The sequence below is a fragment of the Ceratotherium simum genome, chromosome 15 (genome assembly GCF_057802395.1).
Source record: "Ceratotherium simum simum isolate JZ-2026a chromosome 15, ASM5780239v1, whole genome shotgun sequence".
NCBI classification, from domain to species: Eukaryota; Metazoa; Chordata; class Mammalia; order Perissodactyla; family Rhinocerotidae; genus Ceratotherium; species Ceratotherium simum.
In genome coordinates, this window is record NC_141914.1 from 15,228,137 (window position 1) to 15,242,369 (window position 14,233).

The 14,233-nt window shown below is 39.8% G+C and overlaps 1 protein-coding gene across 2 annotated transcripts in view; it reads right to left on the reverse strand.

The window, feature by feature from the left end:
* Positions 1–10,445: 10,445 nt before the first annotated feature.
* Positions 10,446–14,233, reverse strand: part of CCDC80 (coiled-coil domain containing 80) — a 35,171-nt gene continuing 31,383 nt past the window's right edge. For both annotated transcript variants that reach the window (XM_014792248.2, XM_004436580.3), the window contains exons 7-8: positions 12,730–12,810; positions 10,446–11,675 (exon numbers count right to left, since the gene is read on the reverse strand). In XM_014792248.2, coding sequence (XP_014647734.1) covers positions 11,329–11,675; positions 12,730–12,810 — 428 coding nt within the window. In that variant the 3' untranslated portion in view covers positions 10,446–11,328. The remainder of the gene's footprint in view (positions 11,676–12,729; positions 12,811–14,233) is intronic.

Sequence of the window (14,233 nt, forward strand, 5' to 3'; positions counted from 1 at the left end):
ATATTATTTGTAAAGATAGTGCCTACAGAATATATGAAACAGCAGATTCTGCTAGTTCATGGAGATTGATTTTCTTATTTATGATTACTTTTTTTCATCTTCCTTTTTGGAAAGCATTTGTTGCCCAAAGTAGGGATTCCTTGTGTTAACTTACCAATTAATGAGAGAGAAAGAGCTGGAACTAAAACGTGAAGTTCTGATATGGATCCTCTGGAGTACTTTGTGGGCACTTCTGTTTTAAAAGGAGAATACCTGGAAGATTAGAAGTCTAGAAACCGTATCCTATCATCTTAGGTGCTCTTGGTGTCAAGTGTGTAACCTGGGGAGAAGAACAGTTATGAGTGGAAAGTAGACTTCTTTCCTATTCTAGAGAACCAAACTACAGTGAATGTTGTAGGGTGATGGTTATTCTTTCTTTATAAGGAAGACTTGCCTAGTGTGATACTTTTCAACGGTAGAAAAGGCCTTCGTGAAGACTAATAGAGAATAGTGGTAAGTTCTCTATCATGGAAGTTTTCAGAGAGATTGTATCATCAGGATGTTTTAGAATAGATTCCTTCATTGGTATAGAAGTTGAACTAAATGATTTATAAAGTCCCTTCCTGTTTTTAGATTCTCTTCTAAGCGGTTATGACCTACAACTAGTGCACTGAATCTGCTCCCTTCATACTTTCGGAAAAGCCTTTGGTTGGACCACAAGTATGACCTGCAGTGACCTGGTTCCAGCTCTGTCATTGGTCCGAGAACCAAACTTCTATCCAGCAGTGTGCCTGATCCTGAGAGGCAGCAGGTTGTGGCTGTTGGTTATAGAGGGAGAGATGGCTTTGACCCAGGATCCGTAATCCTTGGGCCAGCTGCATCCTGCTGCCATAGATTTTCAAGGTCCATGTGCAGAGGAGATGCTCAAAATTACTTTGTAACTCGAAGGCTTTTTGCCTCTGAATCACCGCGAGGAAGCTTGTGAGCTGGACTGGACTCTGTGGAGCTGCAGGGAGTCCGTCCACTCTTGTGCAGGCCCAACAGGCTGGACCAAACAGCCCAGGGCCTCCTTGGGAACTTACCCTGTGACTTATGTCCTGATTTTTCCCGTGAACTCTTACTGTCCTAGGGTGGAGAAGAGGCAGAGAAAGTCAAACTCACAGGAAAGGAAGTTGTTCTCCTTCTTTAAAGCCTGGAGCAGACTTTCTGAAATTGAGTAATGTGTATCCTCCTTTAAAGGAAAAGAAAAATTTCTCGTAGATCGCAGTGTTGACCTTTTTTCTACTTTACTGTTATGTAAATACATACAAACATAATATGAAGTGTAAACGTTTTTCTTATAGTTTTTGAAAACCAAAACAAATTTACAAATAAAACACAAACAAAGCTAGAAAACCAATAAGTTTTCAATTCAAATATGAATTCAGTGAGCAGGTGATGTTTTGCTCAAATAGAGTCACGATAAATCCCCCAACAGACCTGCAGAACCTCTGTCCTCACTTGCTAATTTACTTGCTCCAGCCTCCATCCTGTCTCTGCCAAGATAAGTGAAACCTGCTGACATTGCTAGTAACGCATTTAATCCTGCTGGGATTTATCAGCCCCTGCCCCTAACAATCCCATACGGATGTGGTGTGGGTCAAGCTGCCAACTCCCATCAGCCTCGGTGCCCTGGAAGGGTTTTTAAAACGTCAGCTTTACGTGTTCTCTGAAGGTTTGAAAGAACTCGCCAATAAAATTGCCTGTGCTTGACACTTTTTTGAGGAGTACTTTTCTCACCCACAACATTCTCTGTTTCTCCCTCATCCTCTTCTTGGTTCCCTCTTGATCATTTCTATTTTGCTAAAAAATTTAACCATCCAGATTTTCATATTATTTGCATAGAAATTTATGAATCATTTTCATAATTTTTAATTTCCTTTTCTACTATAGTTCTGTTTTTCTCATTTTTGATTTTGTGTATGAGTTATTTCCCTACTGGTTTTTTAAATAGGTTAATGAGTAGTTTCTAATTACTGTTTACTTCATTAAAGTTTATTATGTTCTGTTTTTGTAAAGTTTGTTTTGTTCTTTTTCCATCTTACCTACTTCTAATGCATTTATTTTCTTTCTTGTTTGTTAATGAACATGTTTATAAGTGGTAGAAAAATTCCTTGGAGTAAGTACACCTTAGGCCATTCCCCAAAGACTTTAAAATATAGCTGTATCATATCATTACTTTCTAATTATGCCATTTTGAGTCAAGGGTAATGTGATTGAGGTTTTTATTCTTACTTTTGTTAGTTTCTCGTTTTCATACACTTGGTTAGAAAATGAGATCTGCACTCTTTCTATTGTTATTTTCATATTTTTATTGAATTATTAGGTGTAATAATAACCTAATAAACCTAATAAACGAAAGTCTCATCCTTTCGTATGCAATAACTTTTGAGGAAATTGGTATTTGATATTTTGAACCAGTCTAACAAGTTTCTTGTAATATTTGAGATTTATTCTGCTTATATTTCTAGTCTGTTTCCTTACTAGTAATTACTTTTACATTTTTAAAAACAAACTTAGAGGGGCCGGCCCGGTGGCGCAAGCGGTTGGGTGCGCACGCTCCGCTGCGGCGGCGCGGGGTTCGCTGGTTCGGATCCCGGGCGCGCACCGACGCACTGCTTTGGCAAGCCATGCTGTAGCGGCGTCCCATATAAATTGGAGGAGGATGGGCACGGATGTTAGCCCAGGGCCGTCTTCCTCGGCAAAAAAAAGAGGAGGATTGGCGGATGTTAGCACAGGGCTGATCTCCTCACAAAAAAAAAAAACAAACAAACTTAGAAACTTTTTTATAAATGTGTCAAGGTCAAAAATTAAAATAGTAGTCAGTGACTCCTTTCACTGAAAGATGGGGAACTCAGGATATTATGTTTCCTTCCGACTATCAGTTTTACTTAATAAGCTCTGAGAATTTCATCCAGGTCTGCTGTTCTGTATTTCATCTATTCTAAGACTTATATGTTTTCGTATTACCGTCTCTGAAATTGGAATGTTGTAAGCAATGGCATGTTAAGATAGTGGCTGCCTTGTGGCAGGAACGATGAATTTGTCTTTGCGCAGGCAGGCATTTGGCGTGACTGGATAACTACAACTTCTTGACATTTCAGTAAGGAAACCACTTATGGACCATTTGAGGAGAAGATAAGAGTCCTGGTTGGTGTCTGAAAATCTTTCATTGATACCTCCTGATAAGATCAAGAACATGCAGCATCAATTTTACAGAATGAGTGTCAATAGCTTGGAAGAAAACCCTGGAAACAGCAGAGAAACTGTCAGGAAAAGCTGCAGAGCCAACCCTGGTGGCCTAGTGGTTCAAGTTCGGCACTCGCACCACCTCAGTGGCCTGAGTTCATTTTCTGGTCGAGGAACCATACCACCCATCTGTCAATTGTGTGGGGGAAGAGGGAGAATACCCCTTTGCCCTTTCCCTTAAGGTTCTTACAGCTGGCCAAATAATTAACAAGACAGGTTAGCAGGAGAAAATAATACCAAGTTTAATAACATACATACATGGGAGAAACCAGGGACACTGCGTTTCTCAACACAAGAGCAGAGATTCTCGTCTTAAATACCATCTTCAGCTAAAGGCAAAGGAGGATGTTGGGGGTGGGGGGAGTCAGTTACAGGAGATTACCACTAAAGCACAGTAAACAATAGTAAGGTTATTATGCAGATTTAAGGCCTCACCTTCCACATTGATAAGTTTCTAGAAATGAGGTCATCCCCCCTCTTCCCAATACAGAGAGGGAGATACCTTTACAAATGGAGATTTCCCTTTTAAATGTAAATGTTTGTCTGGCAACTCCTTGCAGGGCCATCTAGAGACTGTGGCCAGAGAGACAGAGTTTTTGACAAGATGGGCTGCTTGGTGCCTTTCCTATTGTAACATCTATTTTACATTATATTACAGCCATCAGATAGTAACTCCTTCCTGGAACAGGTCTTCTATGTCCAATTCTTTAGGCAGTTAGTGGGGGAGGTCAAATGTCCATCAGAGAAAACAATCAAAGTAAAAAGATGTATTTCAGGATGGCCAAATCTTGATCTCCCAGTTGCCATGCTGTGGTGGTGGCTCACATAGAAGAACCAGAAGGACTTACAGCTAGGATATACAACCATGCACTGGGGCTTTGGGGAGGAAAGAAAAAAAGAAAGAGAGAAAAGCTGCAGCATCGTCAGTTCTCTCAGTGGCACAGAGAACTGTTCTGTGCAGGAAAACCTCAGACATTATGGCTCTGCCTCAAAAAGAGGGGCCAGCCTGGTGCTACAGTAGTTAAGTTTGGCACACTCCGCTTTGGCGGCCTGGGGTTCACGGGTTTGGATCCCGGGTGCAGATTTACACTATTCATCAAGCCATGCTGTGGCAGCATCCCACATACAAAATAGAGGAAGCTAGGCACAGATGTTAGCTCATAGCCACTCTTCCTCACCAAAAAAAAAAAAAAAAAAAAATGGTTTAAAAGATTTGGCTCAAAATGGGAAGAGTTTTAGACATAGCTTGATTAATTTAACTTATAGTTTCCATTTTATGTAATCACAGAATGCTACATGATAAATAAAAAATCTTTAAAAGCTCTTTAAACAAATATAAAATAAAAATTCTAAGTGATAAAAAAGTAATATGTTTAATTGACAGTGTGCTTTCTTAGCGGGACATAAAATAGTGGTGCCCCTTAGAATTGATGCTATCATAAATAGGAAATTTGGAAGTTTATTTTTAAATTTTTATTATGCACCTTTTCTTTCAAGAGTTAATGGTTTGTCTTTGTAATCCCAATTATCACAGCTAATTAAACTTAATTTGTTCATGACATAACTTCCTCATTCCTAACTTTTTAATGCTAATTCATCTCTCAGCTGGGAGCTGTCTTAAAATAGATTTTTTCTCTTCTGAAAGGGTTTTTGGCTGATACACTTCCTGAGTTTTTGTATTTCTCTTTAGCATTTAATAAGTACTAACTGCAAGTTATTTCTAGTCATATTATTGCTCAAAGAGGTTTTGATTACTTTCCATAGGTGCTTAATGACAGTTTGTATGGGAAATGATTCTCATCACCCTTTTCTTCCATCAGAAATCTCTTTTTTATCATTTAGTGTTGCCAAGAAGTTAAATGTTTCCCTGCTATATTATGTATGTATGTATGTGTGTGCATATATATATATATATATATATATATATATATACATTTTTCCCCCTTTGCAGGTGAGCTTATTTGAAGCCTAGGTGCATGAGTGCTTTTGTATAGGTCCTTTCTTTAAGATTTTTGTGTACAGATCTTTAAACAAAGTTTAACATTTTAATCAGGCCCAATGCTTGCCACAAAATGGCAAAGTTGTAAGTAGACTCCCCCTTACCTAATCACTCTTTTCCTGCACCCTGAATGCCGTCTTTGAAGTTCTGCTAAAAGGCTGGAAGCTGCTTCAAGGAGGTTGAAGGGAAGCAGGGACCATAGAAAACTGCAGTCAGGGAACTTCCCGGGTGTGTCCTTTTCCTCTATATTGGTTGAAACTCCTGCCTGAGGGCCAGTTCCCTAAAGATGGGGGTAATACTGTCTCCTGTTTGTGAGGAGGGGTATCCCTTGAGTTTTAGTTTGTTCCTCTGTTTTAGGTTGAGCCCCTACTCTGGTAAGAAGTCAGGTTCAGTGAAGCGCCTTGAAAGCAGCGCCCAAGCTTTCTCTACAGCTGTGAAACTTGCTACTAGAATTCTTATATTGTATACTTACATATACTTAGATGATATTTTATATATTTTTATATTTAATATGCTATATACATATAATATGCTATATAAAATAATATTTCATATTTTGTCAATTTTTATGTGTAAAATTACGTGTATATATATACACACACACATACACCACCCTGCAAAGATTTCCCAAGTTCATATATTTGAAAGGACTCACCAGCCGCTGCAGGGCACGCTCGCGGACGGACACAGTACAGCAAGGAAAGAAGACTGCAGACCTTGGGGGTCCAAGAGGGATCCCATGCCTGGGCTCCCAGGGTCCTTATTTTACTCACAGACCACTGTCTCCAGCTTAAAACACCAAGATCTGTGTGAGGAATCTTGACTTTGGGAGAGCTCAAAGTAGCATTTCCCAGGATATTTATGTCTCTCTGGCCATGTAATCAGCCAGGTTTACTTAATCTATTAGGCCAGTTGGAAACTATCTTTAAAGAAACTGACCCCGGGGATCGCCGGGGTAGTTTCAGACTTTACACAGCACACCATAAATCCCACTGCCCTTATCTTGGCTGAGAGTCAAACACCAGACATCTTCATGTCCCCGGAGATAAAGATAGAGCTTTTCCAGTCTAGCTGTAAACCAACTCGTCCTCCATATACCCTCACCTCTGAACCTCCTTTCTCCAGTTAGGAAGCAGGGGGGGTCAGAAGGGGGAAAAAAAAAGACAGGGCATGGCCGTGTCACCTATCTTTGGCCTCTCAGCCACAGCTGATCCTTGCGTGGGCAATAGACTTAAGTGTATTGCTTATGTTTCCTGGTGCCCAGTTTGCCCAAGTTGGGGATGGTGAATAGGCACACGTCTCAAAGTTTATGCTTTAAGATTAAAGCTATTTCCTGGTTTCAATCTTGATAACGTTTTCTTCTATGAATTCATTACTTTTTGTTCATTTTGGTTTATTTCAAGGAGGGGCTGGTGTTGATGAATGAATTAATACTAGTGCCACCATCTTTCATGGGCATCCAGACAACTTCCTAAATCTGGGAGAGGTAAGAAGTTCTCAGGAGAAGCAGTGCCTACACTGTGAGCATCCAAAAGCCATTGACCGTGGTGCTAATGGAGTCAGTATGAGGCACTTGCTCAAATCATGTGGAGCCTGACGGGAAGAGCAATGTAATGATTCTTCTCTCCAAAAGGCTAAAAAGCTGTCATCATTCATCTCTCCCTGGTCCCTTCCTCCCACCTTACCCCCACCCCCATAAGGACTCATTATTGATAATACTTACTATCTTATAATTAACTGTGTACATGACTCTTCTCTACTAGTCTGTGAGCTTCTGTACAAGGAAATGTATTTTTCAGTTTTGTATTCTTGTTTTCTAGCAGACTACGTAGAGGATAGCATAAATACAATAAATGTTTGAATCATCATGTAACTTGACTCTAACCTGCAAGTTAGTATCTTGGATTAAAAACTGGAATGACAAGATGGTTCTTTGCACACATCAAGGCTTTCAGCTGTTCCTGATCAGGTCTTGCCAAATTTGGGCATATTCCTGCCTCTGCCTACCCTGTTCTAATTTGGCTCCCTAGAGAGTGTTCATGACAAGAAGCAAGCCAAAGATAGAAAAGAGGACTAAAGAAGCCAAATGGAATGATGGTGAAGTCTGCAGGAGGAATTTACTCTTTCTCTGACATTTTTGGAAAGGAAAGTGAGGCTTGCTTCCAAGGATTGCTGATCTTACAGAAATGGTCTGCCAAGCTATTCCCTACCACCCTTCTTAAAGGATCTCCTTTTGCATTGTGGATATCCTTGGAAAGGGTGGCACCTTCAGCCTATCAGTTACACCTAATCACTTGTAGCCATCTGTGAGCCAGAATGGATCATGGGAGAGGGGCTGGGAAAGGGGAAATGGCCATTAGAGAGGAAAAGGGTGCTTACAGAGGAGGAGGAAAGCCAAAGAAAATTTTACCCAGGGTCAGTTTTAGTTATTTGAAATCACCCCACCCCTCACCCAGCCCCCTTGGCACATGTAATCATGACATAGATTGGAGGATGGAGGACCATTCTTTTGCTTTCTAGAAGGACAGTATTAATGTTTAATGTCACTGAGGTCTGCCAAGGGACTACCCAGTTTGTCCAAGCTTAGGATATCAGAGAGGTGACACATGTGGTCACCAAATTAAGAAATTGTGTTGAAGAACAAGCATATGCCTTGTTATTTAAGGAGGGACTCTTTAAATGTTCGGGATGCAAACTCCTTGCCAACCTGAATGTCTTTGGAAGCTCTGGTCTGGCTATAAGGAGATGATGAGGGTTTCTGTGTGTTAGAGGTGATGGCCTCACTAGGTCTCAGCCACAGCAGTGCAATATGCTGGAAAGAATTCAAGGAAGTTATTCAATACCTTTCCCCATTCCCATAAAAATCTGGAATTGGATTCTGAACTATGAAGTGTGGGTTCTCTGAAAATGAACATCAATTCAGTCATACGAAACCCCTGAGCTTAGCATTCTATTCCCTAAAGGCCAAGAAAGATTCGTTAAGTGTCGCGGAGTTAGACAGGAACTGAGATATCTAGTCCTGCTCTCTCATTTTGTACATGAGAAACTGAGTTAAAGTAACTCACCTTGGGTAACACAGGTAAGTACATGGCAAAGCAAGGACCAGCCATTCTTCCAAGTCTAGAGCCCCTTTTTACAAAACTAAGAGCAAGTCTGGCATTGGAGGCTTTGTGCCAACTCTGAGAGAACTGAGGAGAAGTAGTTGGAATTTTAACTGTGCCTCACTTTGTCATGGAGTCAAGAGTGCTCACCAACCACACCCCACTATCTGCACACCCCAAACCATTAAGTACAGAGCAGCCAAGGAAGAAAGGACGAAAGAAGGAAAACTCTCTGGCAGGGAAAGGGGATCTAGTGGTGGCAGAGAAGTGGACAGAGGTGTTTTTCAAGATGCTTCTCTTTCTCTGGACTCTCCATACATTACTGAGTACTGAGATCATCAATCAGGGCCCACTGAGGCCATTGTTCACCCTGGTCTTGAGCTGTTTTTATCCTCAAGGATTTAGAAGTTGAGAAGGTGTGAGCTTCATTATTAACTGATCCAGACAGTGAGAACAGCAGGGCTCTACCGACTCTGCTGCGGTCTAGACCACCTGCCTTTGCAGCAGGAGAAGGGTCTCTCTGCTGGATTAGTATTCACCTTAGAGCCCTGAGCTTTCTCTGGTGAAAAGCAATTCTTCTTAATTCGTGGAAGGGAATTGTGACAACCAGCAAGTTTGGCAAGGCTGTGCCCTTCTCAGAATCTTCCAGATTTCCCTAACTCAACTGGGTGCTTCTCTTTCTAAATACCGTAATTCCATAATCTTTCTCAAAAAATCTTTTCCTTATTTCTTACCTTTTTTTGTCGCTGTCCTTTGGAAGGAAATGCTTTTATGGAAAAACAATACCTAGATTTCAAACCACCTGATCTATAGCCCCAGAAGACAGAGATTCAGGTTACCTAAGTCTCCAATCTTCCCATTTACTGAGATGTATACTTTGTCTTTTTCAAGGTTATAGCATTTGAGGACATTTATTAATAGCATCTTTCTCTGAATGAGTTTCAGTCCCTTTGCTGAACTATGGCTTGTTCTGTAGTACTCCAAATGATGGTCCGTGACTTCTCAGTCCATTCATTAGAGGAAGGAAAGTTCAGACGCAGTGCCAATTATTACCTCAGTGGCAGCGAAACCAGAAGAATGCTTGAAAAGGTAATCTCAGTCAGGTTATGAAAAAGTGTTGTCTGCTGTCTTCGGTTACAGGGCCTTGTTAATGTTATTCTATAAGTAGATTTTCTATTATTCCTATTTAATTACTTTCCTTGGGAGATGGAACTCCCTCATTGTTATATTTCCTGAAATTGAGACTATTTGGGCCCCTTACTTAGAAATCGTCCCTTCGTAATTTAAGAAGCAATGGTAAAGAAATCCATTTTTATTGCCAATTTAAGCTGTGCTTCACCTTGGCAAAAATTCAAAAGCAATACACATCAACGTGTGCCTCCCATCTGCACACCTCAAGCAGCTGGTACAGACTGTTCTAGAAGGAGAGAGGAGGAAAGCTCTCCACCATGGGAGCGGAGTGGGGTGGGAGCATAGCTTACACAATAAGAGAACTGTGTTCTCAAGTACCTTGAACTTTCTGGACCTCAGTTGCCTATAAAACAGGTAAGAATGAATGGTCTTCGTGGAGAATGAGGGGCAAAACAATGATTTCTCAAATTCATTGAGCTACAAATTCCACTTTTACTATAATTATTTGTAACAAAGTTCAGATGATGGAAAGACAAATTTGTACAAATAGGCACAGATAATCTATAGCTAATATTCACATGTGGCTTGAATGCAGTTATTAGTATCTGTGCTCATTAGAGTTAATAATCAATACCAAGATGATTTGGAGAATTGGTTATTAATAACAGTGGCAAAAAACAAGCATCCTCATTGTTGATAGATGCTGGCACTGTCAGGATGCCAAATGCCTGCTTGGGGCAAGCACGTGGATATTAGTTGGTAATATTACTTGGTAATATTATTTGTTGAAAAAAACAAAAGTAGGAAAGAATGAAGGAAGGGGAAGAGGGAGGGAGGAAGGGAGGATATTTAGTTTGATATGCCATATATAAAAAATAAACGTTCTTTTTCAAAGATAAAGATTTTATTTTGCACTACAGCTACAAGGTTATCTGCTGTAACTTTTAGTAACATTTGCCTTTAAAACAAAAAGAACCCCTGGATATAACCTCCTTCTTTGGAACTGTCTTTTACAAGGTGCCAGTATGGTATGTAGTAGGTCCATTAGCAAGTTAGTACAGGGGGTCAAGAGTGAGGGTCCAGGTTTTCCATGCCAGGAATTCCATGGCGCCTGCTAGAACTCTGGAAGCATCACCTCTGGCTGCAGTGCCAGATTCTGGTGATGATGTAAGGATTCATTTTCGCTGATCTGTCTCTGAAAAGACACTCAAGATAACAGAAACAGGGCAGGAAGTGGCTGTGAGAGCAAAGCTGGGTTTGATGTCTCCCTGGCTTTGGTAGCTATTATCACTGGACTCCTGTGGTATCAAGCTTCGTGAAAGAAATTCACAATATAAAGCAGAGGCATCTTCATCATTTTTAGACTGACATTTCAAAAAGTGTTAAGAACTGTCCATTCTGTCTGTTCAGATGTTTCCTGAAAACATCTGTGATGTGATCTTTAATTTTCTTTAACAGTCGAAGTTTTTACTTACCAATTAACACTAAAAAAAGAAGAGAGGTATAAATACGTATTCTATAGAATTTTGTGTTCCAGATCATGTCCATCATGTAAGAAAAGGAAAATATCCATTTTCAGTACCATTATTCAGCACCATATCCCCTCCAGTTAGAGAAACAAACAGTTCTTTTAAATGTCTTTATGATTTAAGGCTTCAATAACAACTCATGAGTAGGCAAAAGTTTGCTATTTATTTAATCTTGGAAGAACACTGAAAGAAAAAGGCAGGGAATGTAGACAGTGTGAAAGGACTCCTTTACGTAGCTGGCCACATGTGGCTTTAACAGCTGCAGGGGAAACGGACTGGGGCTAAGGTTACATATTTCTGTTCAGTAAGGGTATCCATGGTGGTAACTCTCATGATGACGGTAGTCATCCTGGTAACCATCCTGGTATCCTTGGTGGTAACTATGGTAACCGTAGCCTGCGTACTCATCTTCCGGGCAGCGCATCCCCAGTGACTGCTGAATGGCCATTTCCTGTCTCCGGAGTTGCATGGAATCAATTAAGTCATACACAATCACCATGGACCACATTGGGGAAGGATACCAGGATTTTACATTTCCGTCTTTTCCAACTAGAAGCATGGAGAAGTACTCCGGGCTCACTTGAAAATAGTTACGGATGTCTTTCACCAAATGGGCTGGTATGTCTTCTCGCTCCACCACAGAGCTCCCTAGAATAGGATTAGAAAAGTTGTTAGTGGATTAAAGAGTCAGCGCTCAAGAAAACATCAAAGAGAAGAAATCACCGTGAGAAGAGAGAGAGGACCCACGGGTCTGTTCTCTTCAGCTCCAAGTCCAGTTAAAGAAGTTTGCTGAGTTTTTTCTACTAGAAATTAAATGTCCCTGCTGTTCTACAACATTATTAGTGTCAAACTTTGGGGTATGTGATGTTTCTTTATAGAAATGTTACAAAATATAAAACCAGTCCCTTAATTAAATCCTGGCAAGATCAACTTCTTTAAAATGTGTCACAAAGATTTATATTTCTAAGTTTATTTCCAATTAGCTTAGTTACTTCTTTGCAATTATAGCTTTCCTTTTGATACTGCTGTCTTCATAACAAAAAGCTTATTTCATTGTCAAAGGTGAAAAATACCAATTATGGAAGAGCTGGATAAATGTATTTAAATGATTACGATTAGTGAGAAGAAAGGGGCGGGGGAACGGTGCTGACACTTTCTGGGCGTCTGCTCTGCCCAGTGTTGTGCCAGGGTTTATACTCATTAAGAGCTTGATCTCAGAAGAAAGGGTTTGCTTTCTGACACCTTTAGTCACTTGTCATTTTCTTTCAGCATCTCTGAGCCTTTTATTATATGTCTTCATCTGTTGAAAGGGAATCAATGAGATACAACCTATGTGCCTCATAAAACTATTGTGAGAACAGATGAGTAACGTAGAGGAAAATGCTTTGTAAACCATAAAGCCCTTTGCAGACAAAAAGCAGTACTTTAGTTAAGAAATTGGATATTTTCACTGTCACTTATGAATGATTTTTATATTAAAAACAATATTAGTGCTTGTGCTCTACTTCCCCTTCCTCTACACACATACTGTGCACACACACCCATACACGTACACACACACACATGCCCACTCACACACACGAGGTGGGGAGGATTCAGTGAACTTTGTTGACCTTAGAGGCACACCCGCTGCTTGCATATAGCTTAATATAATTTAACTGAACTTAACAGTTCATACTGTTTTAAAATAACAACACTTTACCATTAATTGGGAACAGTTCTAAAACACCCCCAACTTCCTCTCCGACACCTAAAAGTTTCAGAATGGTTATGTGGCGCAGACCTGAGAGAAAAACAAAAGCCATAAAATTAGTAAATCATCTTTTACTTCCGAAGACTGAATGTCTAACAATTAGAAATCTCTAAGTTTAAAAAGTATGTAGAACATAACCTGATTAGGTAAAGTAATCCATTTTTAAATTTTTTCCATAGAAAGGTAATTAAATACTTTTAAAACCTTGAAAAAGACTAGTTGCAGATTTTAGGATTAACAACAGGATCAGATGTGGTTTCATTTTGTTTTGTTTGTAGATTGAAATAGAATAATTTGCTCGTAAACTATGATTCTCACTCTGTTAAATGACAAAACAAAAATGAAGCCATGGGAACATTAAAATATCTGAGATGATCTAAGCTGATTAGTGTTCTGAAAAAAGTCACGCCTGAAGCTATCACAGCTGACATGGATAACGACTTTCTCTGCGAGAAAAGACTGCAGACTCCATCCATTGTGCTTGCTCAAGAAATAGTTCTGGCTTCTTCTCACAAAAGTTTGTAGCTTAAAGGGCAGGTTCTTATCACTCATTTAGAGGATTCAAAGGAGAAGCAGTCGGCAAGATGCTTGCTTCCCAGACTCCTGAAGCTAAAGTTTCAGGAAAGAGAGAAGGTCACGCCTTGGTAGCTTGTTGGAATTCTTTTGAAGATGAAGGGCACGTGAAGGGATTCTGGAGAAAGAGCGTAGGAGTACAAGGGGGCTGTCGATTCATCCTATCAAGATTTCATGGTTTTAGACAAAATCCCAGCCTACTCTGGGTAATAGCTTGGAACTAATAATATGAATATTGATGGTGTTTATTGTCCAGGACAGAAAACCGAAAGCTGCCACGGGAGGGCTCTTTTAAGGAGGAGCTAAAATCCAGGCAAAATGCTGTTCCAAAAAAATTTTTTGTGGCCTTTACTCTTCCCCCAGAGAAGTGAAGCATTCTGTTTTGCACGTTGTTGAGTCATGTTTTCAAAAGGGAAGATCATGCATTTAATTATTCCTGGAAAACATGACTTGTTCACATTTCCTGTATATTACAGAAGGGTTTGCTTACACTACTGTGGCTCCGTGTGCAGAGATTAGAAATGCAACACCACCTAACAGCTGCTGCAAAGATGTCTTTAGAAAATTAACAAGCCATGATTTTACTTATATTCTTATTGTGAAGGGTCATTAATTGATCTAAGAACTTCTGTATTACCTAGCACCACTGGTGGCTATAAATAATTTAAAATATGCTTAAGAATACTGGCACAATCAAATCTTATGTATGTTGATATAAAGTCTTAAATTGTTAGCCTTGGTAATAGAAGTATAAATAAAAATTCATGAATTTTCTAATTGTTCTTACTGTTACAGGCTTGTTTTCTGCTTTCTTTTGAGTTATTATTTCACATCTTAAAACTGAAATGTATTTAAAATTTACAGGTACTGGGTCATAGCA